The sequence below is a fragment of the Megalops cyprinoides genome, chromosome 25, assembly GCF_013368585.1.
Source record: "Megalops cyprinoides isolate fMegCyp1 chromosome 25, fMegCyp1.pri, whole genome shotgun sequence".
NCBI classification, from domain to species: Eukaryota; Metazoa; Chordata; class Actinopteri; order Elopiformes; family Megalopidae; genus Megalops; species Megalops cyprinoides.
In genome coordinates, this window is record NC_050607.1 from 3,916,052 (window position 1) to 3,934,570 (window position 18,519).

At 41.0% G+C, this 18,519-nt stretch overlaps 2 protein-coding genes across 3 annotated transcripts; both read right to left on the bottom strand.

Annotated features, from left to right (window-relative positions):
- Positions 1 to 873: 873 nt before the first annotated feature.
- On the bottom strand, positions 874 to 17,199 carry LOC118772057 (bile acid-CoA:amino acid N-acyltransferase-like). The gene is made up of 11 exons (XM_036520301.1): positions 17,138 to 17,199; positions 7,234 to 7,423; positions 6,939 to 7,038; positions 6,666 to 6,856; positions 6,202 to 6,374; positions 4,757 to 4,876; positions 3,473 to 3,555; positions 3,013 to 3,106; positions 2,424 to 2,504; positions 2,042 to 2,180; positions 874 to 1,864 (listed from the first exon to the last, which is right to left on the bottom strand). Exons 2-11 carry the CDS (start codon positions 7,406 to 7,408, stop codon positions 1,734 to 1,736), a joined length of 1,287 nt encoding a protein of 428 aa, XP_036376194.1. The 5' UTR covers positions 7,409 to 7,423; positions 17,138 to 17,199; the 3' UTR covers positions 874 to 1,733.
- Positions 10,710 to 17,196, bottom strand: LOC118772056 (peroxisomal succinyl-coenzyme A thioesterase-like). 2 transcript variants are annotated; one of them, XM_036520300.1, is made up of 11 exons: positions 17,138 to 17,196; positions 16,228 to 16,417; positions 15,728 to 15,827; positions 15,409 to 15,599; positions 15,036 to 15,202; positions 13,796 to 13,915; positions 13,252 to 13,334; positions 12,651 to 12,738; positions 12,047 to 12,127; positions 11,618 to 11,759; positions 10,710 to 11,436 (listed from the first exon to the last, which is right to left on the bottom strand). In XM_036520300.1, exons 2-11 carry the CDS (start codon positions 16,409 to 16,411, stop codon positions 11,306 to 11,308), a joined length of 1,287 nt encoding a protein of 428 aa, XP_036376193.1. In that variant the 5' UTR covers positions 16,412 to 16,417; positions 17,138 to 17,196; the 3' UTR covers positions 10,710 to 11,305. The 2 variants fall into 2 exon arrangements, with proteins under 2 accessions (XP_036376193.1, XP_036376192.1); XM_036520299.1 differs by having other exon boundaries at positions 12,651 to 12,744.
- Positions 17,200 to 18,519: the final 1,320 nt, after the last annotated feature.

Sequence of the window (18,519 nt, forward strand, 5' to 3'; positions counted from 1 at the left end):
GGACAGCAGTTTCTGAAACCCTGACACAAATGCTCACATCCAAGCATTCTATTGTAAAGACGAATGACATTAAGTCCTGAACTTAATAAGCATTTATTAGCATCTTAATTTCACAATAAAAACACCTAGTGCTTTTTTTGTTTAATCTTCACGGTTATGCAATATCAGCCATGGCTGAAATGAATGAAAACCAACTCTGCACTGACAGAAGTAGCATTTGCATTTATTGTAAAGTTTGGCACAAATTTTGCATTAATCCCAGGGCAAGTATCTCAAATCTATTTCAATAATTTTTATGCTTCATAACTGACCCGTTCCTGCTGGTCTGCTCTGTGCATTCTTCATAGAGTGCTTTCGTCTGGCAGTTGAATGACATTAACGTAACCTCATTTGACTTCTATGATAGTTTTAGCCATACAACCCCACATCCTGTTTACTTTGTTACAGCTTTGGCACAATGTCTCGACCCAGATAGATTTGGGTAAACTGTTACATGAACTTTTTCATGTTACACACACTCTACATCACATCTGCTTTTGTCATATGAAGAAAGACTCAAGTTACTTAACCTATTTAGACTTATCGAGAGGAGGCTTAGGGGTGATTTAATTGAGGTTTTTAAATTTATAAAAGGACTCCATAAGGTTAACAACAATACATTTTTTAGGGTGAGTTCACTCTGTAGAACAAGAGGACATAAATGGAAACTAGTTAAGAGTAAGTTCCGCACTGATATAAGGAAATATTATTTTACACAAAGAGTTATCAATACATGGAATAGGTTGCCAGGTCATGTAGTTGAGGCAGAGACCCTTGCTGTGTTCAAGTCCAGACTTGATGCAGTTTTGGAAACTCTTTAATTGAAATGGCGAGGTTTGCTGGGCCGAATGGCCTGTTCTCATCATAATATGTTCTTATGTTCTTATAAAAGATCATTTTTCTTGCCTGCTGATTGAACTTTACATTTAATGATGTAAAAATTCATTTGCCAGGTGCATGTTCAATTCTGAATATTATTTAAATTATATTGAATTACTTCCATAGTTTACAAAACATTTTTCCAAGGTTGGTGTAATAGTGCAGCTGTCCATCTCACCACAAATGGAATAATCATTTATGCAAATACAGAGCAGCAGGTCCCAGCTTGCTCAGATGAGACCCCTCTGAACAACACAATTTGTACTCTACGCTGAAGCCAATTTTATATCTACATTCAATCGTTTAAGTACTTTTGATTTCTGTTTGATCTCAAGTCACGCATAGCACTGTGTCAAAAGCTTTCTGAAAATCCAAATAGACTGTATCATCCACATATATAAACGTATTTAGTACAGCTTTGGCATTATGTGCTCCAAATCAAAATCTGTATACCTGAGCAACAAGTGTGTATCTCATCCAAACAGAACATGTGTTTTTTTTACATGTTCATAAGGCAATTTGCCACACATCCCATAATTACCCCAATACTTTACCATTTCAGGATTTTTTGAATTGAAAAGAATATTACAGCCAGTGGCTGCAAAAGTGCCACTTGTTAATTATCCAAGAAAATGTAGTTGTTAATTATCCAAGCCATCAGACTGACCAAAACCCTCAATAAACACAGTTTAACACCCCTGGCTGTGGTTCCCTCTACATAATGAGACTCCGCTGAAGATTCTCGCTCAGGGTCGTCATGGAGCTGTTCCCTCTGCAGCTCAGTCAGCTGGGCCACGTGTCACATGCTTCACATGTCACAGATTGGAGCGATCCGATTTGTGTCCGCTGGAGTACAGATGCTGCTGCAGGAAGGCCAGGGTCCTCTGCCAGGAGTGTTCCTGTGCATAAGAGTGCGCCTTGGTCTCACCCCCCCACAGCACGACCACTGAAACCAAAAGAGAGAGACATCAACATTTCATCACTTTGGTCTTGTGAAATGCTCTTCATTGGACCTCTGACAGTCATCATGGTGATCTGATAATGTTGATTACAGAGAGAGAGGAATCCATCTCTATGACGCAAAGCTTATGCAGAGTTATTCGAGGGTCATTATGTCCTGTACCTTTCTCCCTTGTCTTTGCTGATACAGTGGTGGAGCGGAAATGTGGGGTGTAGGGAGGATCAATCAGGTGACCCGCCCCGGGGTACGACAGAGTGGTCAGCAGGTGACGGTTCCCCGCTTCCTTCATCATCTTCTCCATCTGGTGATGAGGTCAGAGGTCAACAGGAAGCTATGTTCCAACACAGCTATTTGCACACTGGCAGTATGTTTCTATGTGTGTGTGTGTGTGTGTGTGTGTGTGTGTGTTTGTGGCAGTATGACTGGCAAGTTATCTTTGTTATATACCATTCTCACTGAAGTGTTTTAAAGTTTTATTTCCCTGATTCATTGTTTATCAGCTCTGAGCACAAGCACATCCAGACAGGCTGACAGAGGGACTCACATCTTCGGCCGACTCAGACACTGGCAAGTTCTGATCATCTTCTCCCACGATCAACAGCAGAGGACATCGGATCTTCCCCACCTGAAGACCAAAGCAACAGAGAGACACCTGTACTCTATGACATCATACTTACGAACCAGTCAGAATGGCTACAGAACCAGAGGCATACAATATCATCTCAGAGTGACATGGCCTCTTTGTATGAATTTTCGTCAGATAGATATAGATATTCAGTATTCAGTATTACAGAGAGCTTAAATAATACAACATTCATTCTGGATATTAACCACATACTCCCTTCTGCTTCCAGCATAGACACTGAAAGTTCTGTTCCTGTCATTTGGTGCAGCTTGTAGTGTTATAATCTGTTCACTAGCAAATATTCTTGTATGGGTGTGGTCTAAAACAGAGCAACCATAACAATTGTAGCCAAGCACACAGCCCCAGGAACCGATTACACAGTGAAACATGAGCATTGGAATGAGTGCAGGAGCTTAGCATCTGTCATAACATAGAATATCTGTGGTTTATTGCGCATTAAAAACGACATGAAGGAAAGACTGAAGGCACAGATAGAGTGTTTACTCACGTTAACTTTTTTGCTGGGGTCTGAAGGTATGGGTAAAAGGAGATATCGCGAGATCACACGCTTTTCCTCATCAAATCGCACCTTGTGTCTGTTTCTGTAAAAGAAAAAAGACACATATATGATACCCTGGGAACAGATACTTATGAGCCTTAACTGCACGTTATTGCATTTAATATTGTATTTGTCACCCTGTGGAAAAAAAGAACATAAATTGTTCCATTCTTCTTTACCTTCTGTGACAAATCAAATTGTCTTGTCACTTCAGTATTAACAGGCCAACAGGATGTGACAGGCATATTTCATAAATAGGGTCAACAATCTGTGTCCAATGAAAACTGCATATGCCAAACACATACATGCAGATGGAGACATTGTAAACAGTCGTTCAACGATTCACTATATATTCCATATGACTCACAGCATGCCATATATCAGTAGTATGGTGCACAGTCACACTCACTTGTTCATCTCTGTAAAAAAGCTGGACAGAGGTTCCTCCACAGGTAGGACATGGCTTCCACTGACACACACCAGGCACCTGGGCTGGGAGAACCAGCAGGTGAGATGATCACACAAGAAGCCCTAAGCAAAGCTCACACACACACACACACACACACACACGCACACACACATACACACACACACACACACAAACACACACACACACACACACACACATACACACACACACACACACACACACACACACACACACACATACACACACACACACACACACACATACACACACACACACACACACAGAGTCACACACACACACAAGCATGTAAACACTCACGTGCGCATACACACACACACACACACACACACACACACACATACACACACACACACACACACACACATACACACACACACACACACACAGAGTCACACACACACACAAGCATGTAAACACTCACGTGCGCATACACACACACACACACATACACACACACACACAAGCATGTAAACACTCACATGCACATACACACACACACACACACACACACACACACACACACACGCAAGCATGTAAACACTCACGTGCACACACACACACACACACACACACACACACGCAAGCATGTAAACACTCACATGCACACACACACACACACACACACACACACACACGCAAGCATGTAAACACTCACATGCACACACACACACCCACACACACACACACACACACACACACACACAGACACACACACACACACAAGCATGTAAACACTCACGTGCACACACACACACACACACACACACACACACACACACACACACACACACAAGCATGTAAACACTCACATGCACATACACACACACACACACACACACGCAAGCATGTAAACACTCACGTGCACACACACACACACACACACACACACATACACACACACACACAAGCATGTAAACACTCACATGCACATACACACACATGCACACACACACACAACTTGCAGTATGACAAATAAAAGAAAAATACAGGAATAGATCTCTTCGCTACACAATATCAAAGAGGTCATTATGTCACCATCTCTATTTTGCGTATTCTGTGCGCATTAACAAATACATCAAGAAAGATTGTGTTCAGCCACACAGAATATCAGAGGTCTCACCAGACAAAACACAGTAACCCCGACTTACAAACTGCAGTTCTTCTCTTCTCCTGTATTCCTACTCTACATATGAAATAACTGGCACTGTTTGTCTCATTGCATTCAGTTATATTCACTCTCACCTCGATCAGGGAAGAACATACAGCCATCGTCAGAGCGACAGTGGTGCCAAAGGACATGCCAAGCATGGCCACCCGGTCACTGCACACCTGGGGGTGGTCTCTCAGGATGGCAAATGCAGTCTGCGCCACAAACAGCCAAAAATGCCCCCATCGGAAGAATTTTGTCAAGAGTGGGGTAACACTTTTTGTAACCTCCTCAGAATTTGGTAGACATCATGATCACTGATACAGAACTATATTAATTTTGTCCTGAAATACAGAGCTCAGAGCATTGATGTGTTATTCAAATGCATTACACTGTTTCCAGATGTTACAAGAAACAGCAAGGAAAAGCAACAAAGCATTCCTAATTGTAGTTACAAGTATCAGTTTGCAGATGCCAACACAATGTTTCAAAACACAAGAACAGGATGTACTGAATGGATAACTGAACCGAAAACTGGATACAACTGCCCATCTGAGCACAAACAACATCCTGGAAACAAACTAGAACGATCTGCTCAATAAGTAACACACTCTGAAGGAATCTCTTTTCTCAAAAGTACATCTGTATGTGCATCCAAATCTCTTAAAATCTTAAAATCGTGACGCTGTAAAATACACGGTTACTTCATTTTGAAGGTCATACAAGAATAAAACATAATGAAAGAAAATATTTCTGGGAACATGCATTAACTCAAAAAATCAAGCTTTAATCATACTAACACTTCCCTGTTGTGATATTCTAAATGTCATGTCAATTATAAAAAATAGTATTTGTTTCATGAATTGATTTCTTTTTAAAGTGAATGTATATGTCTTGGTATCGAGATGAAGATTTCTGAGTTTGTTTGCAATTAATACGTTATGTATCAGGTAGGGGAGGTAGAGAGAATTATTTATTTTGCTTTTCCACAAATAGCATGTGTTAAATATATGAGGGCTGTCAGTCAATTATCAGTCAATCAAATAATAAATGATTTATTTTTCCTCTTACGTGATAAATCTGTAGATTTTTAAGTTACGGTAGTCCATTTGGATATTTGGAAAGACACCCCCTTTGTTTTCAACGACTTGCTATGATTAACAGATAACTTGCTAGGGAACACATTGCTCCTCTTGTATTACCGACAAGAGTAATTCATTGACATGGTAACATATTTCACAAGTGCATTTCATTTCATCTGTTTGTGTTTACATTTCCTGCCTGTTCTCTATTTTTTAAATTTGCACGGTAGACTGTTACTAACCAGTTAGGTAACATTATTCATTTGCAAGGACACTAAACAATACCATCAACTCAATTCCTTCAGCTTTGCTACAGTGCAGAAAGTTTGGAACGCAAAAAAGGGCTTAATCAGGAAACCTCCCTCCATGTGCATACAACATCTCAGAGTTTCAGCTTTTTCTCAAAATAAATTAAATTCAATCATAGAATGTGTTGCATCGCAGTATTTGACACTTACATTAAAGTACTGGTGGTCCAACTGATTGTTTCCAGAAGAGTTTCCCATAATATGTGTCATGTACTCCAGCGCCATGGAAACGTATCCATGTGATGCCAGGAGAGCAGAGCGATACTCCACCAGCCCTCCTTCCCCTCCCCACAGGTCCAGCACTCCAGGAAAGGGTCCAGGACCTCCAAGAGAACATCACCTTTACCTGTCTGACACTCCTGAATGCACACAACTTTGAACATCACCTTTACCTGTCTGACACTCCTGAAAGCACACAGCTTTGAACATCACCTTTACCTGTCTGACACTCCTGAAAGCACACAGCTTTGAACATCACCTTTACCTGTCTGACACTCCTGAATGCACACAGCTTTGCGCATCACCTTTACCTGTCTACCTCTGTCAGGTGCTCATCACACTTTTACGTGTCTGATTTATCTACCTAGTTCAATTAATGGCTCTGGCTGCATTACCTGGTGGCAGGAAAAGTGTCCCTCTGACTCCCTTTTCTTCAACGTCGACCCTGCGCACGCCAGGGGCCATGTACCAGCGCTCGGCAACAGCACACGCTAAGGACGGCGTCTCCCTAAAGCCATGGCTGATGTGGCCTCTGTACACAGAGATCTGCACCACCATAGGAGTTCGGACATCTTCCTTCCGTAACCTGCATGTCGGGAGTATTTAAAACACGAGAGAGAGAGCAAATCTGACCACGTGTGTCTGCATATTCCAGGTGTAACGTTTACCTGATTCCTGTTCGACTCCCTGGCACCGGCTTCATGCTCCATAGCAGCCCCATGGGCTCCGTGCCCTGGTACGAGCCTCCCACGCTCGCATCCTCCGCCACTGCAAACACAGTATAAACTCAGCTACTGCTGCTTTTCATTAAGAGAACTCAGGAGGAGGAGCGAAGGTTCCTGTGTGAATGTCCGCTGACCGGAACGCCGTGTACCGTCCATACATACCGTCCTAATATTCGCCCTGCTGTTGTTGTTCAGACAAACGAATATTCAAATACTCGTAGTAAAAACGAATCCAAACCTGTAACAGTTCCTTTCCCGTCGCTGACATAATGCCCTAAAGCCTCCCAGAAATCGTTGCTCTCAGACTGGTGGAGGGAATGCAAGGTAACTTTTTGCATGGGCGGCAAGTTCTTCACCACAACCTGCAACTTTTCATCAACGAGTCCCCTGGATGGCTGGACCGTGAGCATCATACGCGTAACCTACACCTGAAAAAAGTTGGTAAACGTGGTGAAATCGGCTTCTTATTCATATTACTCGTCATTTCACCACATTATTGAAGTAGCAGCACATATTCCATTGATCTCCTAATACTAGCATGATTGATATTCCATGAACCGTAACGTCTCGTTTCCCGTTCGCTCCTTTCTGATAAAGTGAGGTCCATCTTGCGCTCCGGCGTCCCACAGAGGAAACCTCTCTTACCGAAAGCTGAATGTCCTTGCTTCTGATCCACCATGTGCGTAGCTTTTTTATTCTCCATAATTCCCCTTACGAGCGCACCACGAAAGCAAGGTCCCTCTCGCTTGTCAGCAGGGTGACGGAGTTTTCAAGTTTCCTCTAAGGTTCATAATTGCGCGCAATCTAGCAAGTATCGCCACTGGGCTCAATCGCTACCCTGGTCAACCCGAAATTATTCAGTAAATAACCCAGATGTATATTATGCAGGTATATAATCTAAGAAAAATGTCAAATCGAAATTATGCAAGTCACCTTAAGCAAATCATACCAGTAGACGTAGTAGAAATTATAACGTCCAACTAGCTGCATTCATTGTCATATCATGTTCATTTTGCAAATTCAAAATCACCGTCAGAGAAAGTAAACAGTTGGCAAAGGTATTAATCAGTTTTGAGTATTTTTACAATTTCTGGTACCTATTTTAAGTTGACTGGTACGGACCAATATTCTGGAAGTTCACCGTGTAGTGCTGATGGTTGACAAGGTCTAGTGAATTCATACAGTCAAATCATCTATTTTAACAGTAACAAGTCAAATATTCATCGAAATGACACAGATGGCCGATTCCGCCCCCATGGTGACTGGATCATCTTGTAATGGTGTGCATTAACAGATCGATCGATGTATTAGTTTCAACGCAGTACACAATTTGAAACCTTATTTAGTGTCATTTTAAGATCATTATCCCTCGTATTAATATAAAGTTCAGCGTTTCCTGCAATCTGTACAGTTTGTTTAATGGCCGTCTGTTCTGAGGTTCTGAGTGAGAGTCAGATATACACTTTGCACGTTTTACAAGCTTCCAGTTGCTCTATGTGTGTGTGCCGTTTTGAGACATTCACTCGCTCAAAAATAGACTCTATCCGCACATTGGGTAATATTAATAATGCAGCCATTGTTTTATTACCATTTATTGTAATATTACTTACCACACCTTCATTTTCGCAAACAAAAATGATCGAGCTGGAGTAAATGTTTACAGAGGGAAATTTAAAAGTAGAAAAAATCTTTTATTTTGGCCCAAATAAGGTGATGAAGAAATATTAATGAGAAGCTTATCCCTCTTCTTTTCAACTGGGGTGTTGGGAAAACATTAAAAAGGGGTGGCTGAGACTGATGCAGTCTTACATGCAAGACAAATTTTATTATCGAACTTCACAAGTCTATTAAATGTCAGACTGAAAACGACCCCCTATTGCATTCCTTTTGAAGTTTTGAGAAAGTGCAAAAGCCATTGAGAATTTTAAAGAAATCTAAATAGGTGTGTCTTCCTCTGTATGTCTGAATTAAAAAACATGAATTTATACAGTTCTGGGGTGAACTCTATCAAACCATTCAGGGCCATGAAACAAAGTGTATGAAATTCAGTGCAGTGTCAGTGGGAATGTCAGATATTTTTTGGAGGTTATCTGTATCTGTATTGAGGTAAAACAAAATATAACAAGTGTATAACTGACATCCACGTGCATAAATGCATGTATTTAATAACAGGTGAAGTCTACAGTAATCGCTCAGATTTACCTTCTTTATTTAGATTCTGGAGTTATGTCTACATGTAACTATCCCTATTTGTATGCACTTGAACTACACGCCCATGCTGGCATGCCTGTATATCTATGTATGTTCAGTATGAGGGACGATGGATATTATTCTTTGGTTTATTATCGCCTTTTCGATTGGGTAAAGACAATCTCAAGATCTGACATCCCACAAAAGAAATATCTCTTTGCGAAAGGTGAATGTCCTTAGCCCCAATCCCACAGTGTGCATAAGAGCCCACCACGAAAACACCACGATCTCTCACTCTCTTGTCATCAGGCTGACGGGGTTTTAAGGTTTAATGTCCGGTTCGCAATCGCGCGCAATCTAGCAAGTAGTGCCATATACTGTATCGCGCACGTTTGCTATGCTTGTCAACACGAGATCATTCAGTAATTCATCCAGATGTATATTATCCAGATGATTAATCTAAACTAAATGTCAAATCTAAATTTATAAGCAAATTGTAGCAAATATAACCATCTAACTAGCTGCACGGGTTGTCATTATCATGTTCATCTTGCAATACCCCAAATTACCGTCAGGAAAGTTAAGAATGTTGGAAAGGCATAAACCTGTGAGAATTTTTACAGTGTCAGGTACCTATCTAACTGCCAGGTACCTACCATTAGACTTGAAGTCCCCCGTGTAGCACTAATGATTCACAATAGCTTAAAATAATTCATGTGGTCAACATTGTCTACTTCCGTCAAACATTAATTGGAATCAGTCATACACAGCTGACTCTGCGCCCTTGATGATCATGTAATGCTGTAGTTACATTAACAGATCAATATGCATATTAGTTTTAGCACAGTATTACAAGGTGATTTTACCATTTTAGTTAATGTCAACATTATAATTCCTCGGATTCACGTAGAGCTGAACATTTCCTGCATTCTGTATTTCAGTCTTTTGAATTCTGTATTTCAATTTCTATTTTCTTTTATGGTCGTCTGTACTTCCCTCACGTTTCATTAAAGTATGCATTCACATACGACTCATCAGCACAATCAACAGTGTCGGTGCTGTTTTTGACACACGATCTGCGTTTAATTTGTGGTCCGATTTAGATTTAGAGGTGGTGAGCGAGAGATACACACTTTTGTGCACGTTTTACGAGCTTTTAGTTTTTTTTAGTTGCTCTATGTGTGTCTGTTGTACTTAGAACTTCACTCACTCTGCAGCATCTCTGTGCTTTGCGGAGACATTAACATTAAGAGTGCAGACAGTTTTTATGACCACTTATAATATTTATTGCATTACAATCATTGTCATAAACGGAGTTCAAAATGATCGAAGGATCCTGGGTTTAACAGGAATTTATCAGTATCTTCATTTCACAATCAAATACTTAGTGCTTTTTTATTTAATCTTCTCAGTTTGGCAATAACAGCCATGGCTGAGAAGAATGAAAACCAACTGTGTTTGCACTGACAGAAGTAGCATTCGCATTTTTTGTAAAGTTTGACACAAATTTTACATTAACCTGGAGGCAAGTATTTTAAATCTATTTTCATAACTTTTATGTTTGATAACTGAACCGCTCCTGCTGGTCTGTTCTGTGCTATTTTCATGCAGTGCTCTACTGTGGCTGTTTAAAGACATTAACATAACCTCCTTTGACTTCTATGATAGTTTTAGTGACACAACCCCACATCCTATTTGTCTTTTCAGACTATATCACCCACATATATAAACATATAGAATACAATTTTGCAGTTATGTGCTCCAAATCAGAATTTGTATACCTGAGCAACAGGTGTGTCTCTCAAACAGAAAATATATGCTTTTTACATGTTCACAAGGCAATTTGCCATATATCCCATAATTACCCCAATACTTTACCATTTCAGGATTTTTTGAATTGAAAAGAATATTACAGCCAGTGGCTGCAAAAGTGCCACATGTTAATTATCCAAGAAAATGTAGTTGTACTGAATGCCATCAGACTGACCAAAACCCTCAATAAACACAGTTTAACACCCCTGGCTGTGGTTCCATCTACATAATGAGACTCCGCTGAAGATTCTCGCTCAGGGTCGTCATGGAGCTGTTCCAAGCTGGCCCACGTTTCACTGCTCTGCACATCACAGATTGGAGCGATTCGATTTGTCTCCTCTGGAGTACAGATGCTGCTGCAGGAAGGCCAGGGTCCTCTGCCAGGAGTGTTCCTGTGCATAAGAGTGCTCCTTGGTCTCACCCCCCCACAGCATGATCACTGCAAGCAAACCAGAGAGAGAGACATCAACATTTCATCACTTTGGTATTGTGAAATGCTCTTCATTGGCCCTCTGACAGTCATCATGGTGATCTGATAATGCTGATTACAGAGAGAGAGGAATCCATCTCCATGACGCAAAGCTTATACAGAGTTATTCGAGGGTCATTGTGTTCTATACCTTTCTCCCTTGTCTTTGCTGATACGAAGGTGGTGGAGCAGAAATGTGGGGTGTAGGGTGGCTCAATCAGGTGACCCGCCCCGGGGTACGACAGAGTGGTCAGCAGGTGACTGTTCCCCGCTTCCTTCATCATCTTCTCCATCTGGTGATGAGGTCAGAGGTCAACAGGAAGCTATGTTCCAACACAGCTATTCTCACACTGGGATGATGTGGACGTTATTACTGTGTCTCTAAGACTGTGTGTGTGTGCGTGTGTGTGTGTGTGTGTGTGTGTGTGTGTGTGTGTGTGTGCGTGTGTGTGTGTGTGTTTGTGGCAGTGTGGCAGGTATGTTATCATTCTCAATAAGGTGTTTTGAGGTCTCCTCACTGATTTGTAATTCATTAGCAATGAGCACAACCACGGCCAGACAGGCTGACAGAGGGACTCACATCCTCTGCCATCTCAGACACTGGCCAGCTTTGATCATCTTCTCCTACGATCAACAGCAGAGGACATCGGATCTTCCCCACCTGAAGACCAAAGCAACAGAGAGACACCTGTACTCCACGGCACCGTACTAATGAACCAATCAGAACGGCCACGGAACCAGAGGCATACAATATCATCCCAGAGTGACAATGACACTGTCATCATGTTCCCCCCTTATGATGTTGGGACAATGCTGTAGATACTCAGTATTCAGTATTACATAGAGCCGTAAAAACGGCACATGTATTCTAGGTATGAACCAGATTCAACGTCCATTCTGAAAGAAGAACAGAGCAAGTTTTGTCCTTGTCATATCCTCGTTATCATTTTCTTGAGGGGGTGTGGTCTACAACAGAGCATCTGTGAAAATCGCAGCAAAGTTAACAGTCCCAGGAACCGATTACACAGGGAAATATGGGCAATGGAACGAGTGCAGGAGCTTAACATCTGGTGTTAATGTATAATATCTGTGATAACGGTTTACCACCTAAAAGAAGCTTTATTATGCATTAAAAATTAGATTGAATGAAGTAGAGACGAGGCACAGATAGAGAGTTGACTCACTTCAACCTTCTTGCTGGGGTCGGAAGGTATGGGTAGAAGGAGATACCGTGTGATTAGTCGCTTTTCCTCATCAAATCGCACCTTGTCTCTGTTTCTGGAAAAAACAAAGATGCATCAACAATATACTGCACTGCGGTTAATATTTCTTTTGAATACTAATCAGGGAATATGTATAGATATTTATGAGCCTTATCAGCACATTATGTTTGCATTTAACCACAGTATTTTTCATCTTGTGAAATAAAAGAACATAATTTGCACTTCATTATTTATTTGTTTAATTTATTTTTATGTTGCTCTGTTCTTTTGACATGATTTGTCTTGCTTCTTTCATAGCATCTTGTTTGTGCATTTTCACCCTTTTCTTTAACTTCTGAACATAAAAAGGAATGCCAAATCAAATCACATTGTCATGTCACCTACAGTATTAATAAACCAACAGCGTATCATACTGAACAATCCATGTCCTATAAAAACTGCATATGACAAACACAGACATGCAGATGGAGACCTTATAAACAGCAGTTCTCCAACTCACTAAATATTGAAAATGATTCACAGCATAACGTACATTAGAAGTATGCTGCATAGTCACACTCACTTGTTGATCCACATTAAAACATCAGACAGAGGTTCCTCCACAGGTAGTTGGTGGCTTCCACTGACACACACCACGCACCTGGGCTGGGAGAGAACTAGCAGGTCAGACGATCACACAACAAGCCCAAAACAGAGCTCTCACCTCCGCACACACAAGTGTGCAAAAGCTCATACAGGCATGCACACAAGCCTGTAAGCGTGCATGCATGCACCCACAAACACACACAGTATTTGGAACATAACAAAAGAAAGAAAAATACAGGAATACAACTCTTCACAAAGTCAAAGAGGTCATGATGTCAATGTCAGTATTTTGTGCATTCTAAACAGATGGTGATGTTGTGACAAATTCTGGCCAATCACACAGGATATTGCTCCATATGGACATTTATATGGATAGTCACTCCCATCGGCAATGCAATTCAGATATGGCACAGTAACTCTGACTTAAAAACTGCAGTTCTTCTCTTCTCCTGTATTCCTACTCCTTATACTTAATAACTGAAGCTGTTTGTCTCATTACATTCAGTCACATTCACTCTCACCTCAATCAGAGGGGAGCATACAGCCATCGTCAGGGCAACAGTGGTGCCGAAGGACAGACCAAGTATGGCCACCCGGTCACTGCACACCTGGGGGTAGTCTCTCAGGATAGCAAACGCAGTCTGTGCCATGAGAGACAGAGAGAAAATACATTGTATTCATTATTCTCATCTGACCAACTCACTTTATTCATGTTTTCCAAACCTGCATTTTTACAGAAATGACAACTATGCATATATAATCTGTCAATCACAGTTTTTTGACCAGATGTAGCCTTGGACTCTCTAAAAAGCATATCCTCTTCCCATGCAACATCTAGAACTAAAGGACAAGAACCCAATGTTCTGAAGGGATAACTGTACTGAAAACTGCTTACAACTGTCCATCTGAGGGCAAACATCTTGGAAACAAATTACAATGATCAGCTCAATATTTGAAATTAACGAATATTATCTGTTGGGATCATTTTTAGTTTAAACTATTTCTGTTAAGTAAAGTTCCTTCATTTTGACTCTAGAATTGCAAGACATGCCGGAATTAATCAACACAATGAAAGAAAATATTTTCCATTAAGTGGAAAAGCATTCACTTCACATCAGAACTCTATTTAGGAGCATATATTAAATATATAATCAAGCTTTATTCATTGTAATGCTTCCATTTGTTATATTCTCAATGCCGTGTCAATTATTAAATAGTATTTTTACAAAAATTGTTTTGTTTTTAATGTGCTTGCATATGTGTTAATTTCTTGAGCATTTTAGGTTTTCCAATATTTACAGTTTTTTCAGTGCATTTTAATTGCACTTATTAACTTATGCATTATGTAAGGGAGATTGAGAGAAGTATTTATATTGCTTCTCTACAAACACCATATATTTAACATGTTAGGGCTGTCAATCAAACATAAATCAATTATATAATAAATGATTTTTTTCTGTTACTTGATTAATTTGTAGATTTTTAAAAGCTAGTAATACTAGTGCATTTGGACACTTAGAAAGACTGTCTGGTCCCCTTAGTTTTCAATGTCTTGCAATGATATAACTTCCTAGCTAGTTAGTGTAACATTACTTATCTTGTTTTACTAGAGTTATTCATGTACAGGGTAACAAAGGGCTTAGCTGGGGACCCTCCAGTTATGTCCCTCACTGTGCATACAACATCACAGAGGTTCAGTTTTTCTTTTAACATGAATGAAATTCAAACATGAAATGTGGTAGTGCAGTATTTGACACTTACTTCAAAGTAATGGTGTCCCTTTAAAGTAAACTTTTCCATAATCTTCGGTGTCATGTACTCCAGCACCATGGAAACGTATCCGTGTGATGCCAGGAGAGCAGAGCGATACTCCACCAGCCCTCCTCCCCCTCCCCACATGTCCAGCACTCCAGGAAAGGGTCCAGGACCTCCAAGAGAACATCACCTTTACCTGTCTGACACTCCTGAATGCACACAGCTTTGCGCATCACCTTTACCTGTCTGACACTCCTGAAAGCACACAGCTTTGCGCATCACCTTTACCTGTCTGACACTCCTGAAAGCACACAGCTTTGAGCTCTGCATGTTTATGCATCTATCTACCTAGTTCAATTAATGCCTCTGGCTGCATTACCTGGTGGCAGGAGGAGTGTCCCTCTGACTCCCTTTTCTTCAACGTCGACCCTGCGCACGCCAGGGGCCATGTACCAGCGCTCGGCAACAGCACACGCTAAGGACGGCGTCTCCCTAAAGCCACGGCTGATGTGGCCTCTGTACACAGAGATCTGCACCACCATAGGAGTTCGGACATCTTCCTTCCGTAACCTGGAAGAGTCGGGGGTATTTTAAACGTGTGTGTGAGAGAGAGACCAAACGTGATTCCCTCAGGTGATGAGCATCTTAGGTGAACACGTGTTCGGTGAACACGTGCATATTCCAGGTGTAACGTTTACCTGAGTCCTGTTCGACTCCCTGGCACCGGCTTCATGCTCCATAGCAGCCCCATGGGCTCCGTGCCCTGGTACGAGCCTCCCACGCTCGCATCCTCCGCCACTGCAAACATAGTTCAAACGTTGTAAATTAAATTAGTGTCATCAATTCTACTACCTTTAATTCCCCGGTTGACAGTCCGTGGTGTTTTACTTTAACAATCCGTGTTATTTCTTTTCCCTAATCTATAGAATCAGTTTGGAGAGGAGGAGAGAGCCAAAAAAGCAGACATTTAAAAGGCGGTACCTCATGGTAAAAAGCAGGCATAATTTCCACATCTGTCTTGTCTTTCTTATTTTGCATTTGCTCTTTTCATTCAGCGAACTCAGAAGGGAATGAGGAGTTATTTTATTATTTGTGAATTTCCGTTGACTTGGCACGCCATGTAATGTTCATATACAGTGATGTGCAGCTTGTTGTTACTGGTGGGTATTTAAACACTACAAATAAAACGGATCCAAACCTGTAACAGTTCCTTTCCCGTCGCTGACATAATGCCCAAAAGCCTCCCAGAAATCGTTGCTCTCAGACTGGTGGAGGGAATGCAGGGTAACTTCTTGCCTGGGCGGCAAGTTCTTCACCACAACCTGCAACTTTTCATCAACGAGTCCCCTGGATGGCTGGACCGTGAGCATCATACGCGTCATCTACACCTGAAAAAAAGTTAGTAAACGTGGTGAAATCATCTTATTCATAGGCCTATTACTAGTCATTTCACCACATTACTGAAGTAGCAGCACATATTTCATTGATCTCCTAATACTGGTATGATTGATATTCCATGAATTGTAACGTCTCGTTTCGTATTCGCTCCTTTTTGGTTAGGTGAGCCCCAGCTTGCGCTCCGGCGTCCCACAGAGGAAACGTCTCTTATCGAAAGCTAAATGTGCTTACTCCAGTCGCACGGTGTGCATTGCTCTGTTAATCTCCATAATTCCTCACATCACGAAAACCCCGAGGTCTCTCCCTTGTTATCCGGGTTGACAGGGTTTTCACGTTTCCAGTGCGGTTCACACTGTCGCGCAATCTAGCAAGTAGCGCCGTTCATCGAGCTCAATCGCTAGCTTTGTCAAACTGAAATTATTCAGTAAATCATCCGGATGCGTACTGTTTTTATGAGACTTTGTGTTGTAATATTAACTATATAATCTAAACGATTCCTAAATGTCAAATCTACATTTTGCAAGTCACTTTAAACAAATTATACTAACAGAGGTAGTAGGCCTAGCAACAGTAACGTCTAACTGCATTTTTGTCATATCACGTTAATTTTGAACATTCCAAAATCACCTTCAGAAAAGTCACCAATTCGGCAAAGCCATAAAACGCTGATTATTTTTACTGTTTCACTTTTTAAATTCCCTGGTACCTACCGATAGACTTCACGTCCTCTGTATAGCGCTGTGTCTCAATAACTTTTGCGCATTTTTTTTGTTATCAAAAAGGTCCATTTTACAAGTTAAATATTAATTCAAATAAATCCACAGACGACCGACTCCACCCCATTGACGACTGCATAATTATGCAGTGGTGTACGTCAGGATAATGTTAGTTTCAACGCAATATAAAAAGTGATTTTAAACTCGATGTTATGTAATGTTACGTAATTCGGAGTAATAACAAGCTGAACATTTCCAGCTTTCATATTCAGTTTATTCATTTTTTATGGTCGCTTCGCGTTTCACCACAACAGCCATTCTCATACGACCTCTCAGCACAGTCAGTGAATTCTGTGTTGCTTTTTTTAAAAATCGGGTTTACGGTCTGATTTAGATTTGAGGTGCTGAACGCGAAATACGCACTTACCACGTTTTACACATTTCCAGCAGCTAATCTTTGTGCTCCGTATTAAGACCTTCGCTCCCTCGAAAACGGACTCTGCTCGCGCATTGGGTAATATTAATAATGCAGCCAAAGTTCTATAACCATCTATTATAATATTATTTACAACACCATCATTTTCACAAACAAAAATGATCGAGCTGGATTAAATGTTTACAGAGGGAATATAAAAAGGAGAAAAACTCAGAGCCTGTAGGAGAATCGCTGGAAAAATTTTCCCTGGCCCAAAAAAGGTGGTCACAAAATACTTAAGAAAAACTCATCTCACGTCTTTTCACCTGGGGTGTTGGGAAATAATTTAAATGGATGACTCAGACTGATGCACTCCTATATGCAAGACAAAATGAATACATTTTATCATCAAATTTCAGAAGTCTATTAAATGTCAGACTGAAAGGAGTTTTTGGAAAGTGCAAAAGCGATGGAGAGAGTTATCAAGAACATTAAAAATCCAAATACATATCTCTCCCTCTGTATGTCTCCGTCATGATAAAAACAATGAAATTAATTTGAGATCCTGCTCTCAGTATTTGTCAGGGCACAGGCACAGACTCAAACGCAGACCAGGCATATTCAACTTCCAAGTGGTTTTATTAGAATCGCAGGGCAGAACAAACAAGGAGCATGGCTCAAAAACAGGAACAGGCTGGCTCAAACCAGGCAGGCAGGCAGGCAGACCTGGCAACCAAAGCAGGACGGCAGGCAGGGACAAGGTTGGGAAGCAGCTGAGGAGAATATCCAGCTCCTCAGGGAAGTCTCCCAGGGGGCCAGCTGGTCTGTAAACATCATTTTTTATTGCAACATGCCTTGTCCATTGTATTATATTCAGTTTATGCACTGCTGTTGTTGTCTATCACTTTGAGTATAGAAGACAAGATCAAATAAATGAAATTATCAAAAAGAGACTGATGCA

Bases quoted from the DNA above. Each gene is read 5' to 3' on its own strand.
- LOC118772056 (XM_036520299.1), bottom strand. From the start codon at position 16,411: ATGACGCGTATGATGCTCACGGTCCAGCCATCCAGGGGACTCGTTGAT. The intron at 13,335-13,795 runs GTGAGAGTGAAT...GTTCTCTCCCAG, and splicing joins TATGCTCCCCTCTGATTGAG to CCCAGGTGCGTGGTGTGTGT. The intron at 11,437-11,617 runs GTATAGAACACA...GTTTGCTTGCAG, and splicing joins AGCAAAGACAAGGGAGAAAG to TGATCATGCTGTGGGGGGGT.
- LOC118772057 (XM_036520301.1), bottom strand. From the start codon at position 7,408: ATGATGCTCACGGTCCAGCCATCCAGGGGACTCGTTGATGAAAAGTTG. The intron at 4,877-6,201 runs GTAAGTGTCAAA...TTTGTGGCGCAG, and splicing joins TGGACCACCAGTACTTTAAT to ACTGCATTTGCCATCCTGAG. The intron at 2,181-2,423 runs GTGAGTCCCTCT...CCTCATCACCAG, and splicing joins TGTCTGAGTCGGCCGAAGAT to ATGGAGAAGATGATGAAGGA.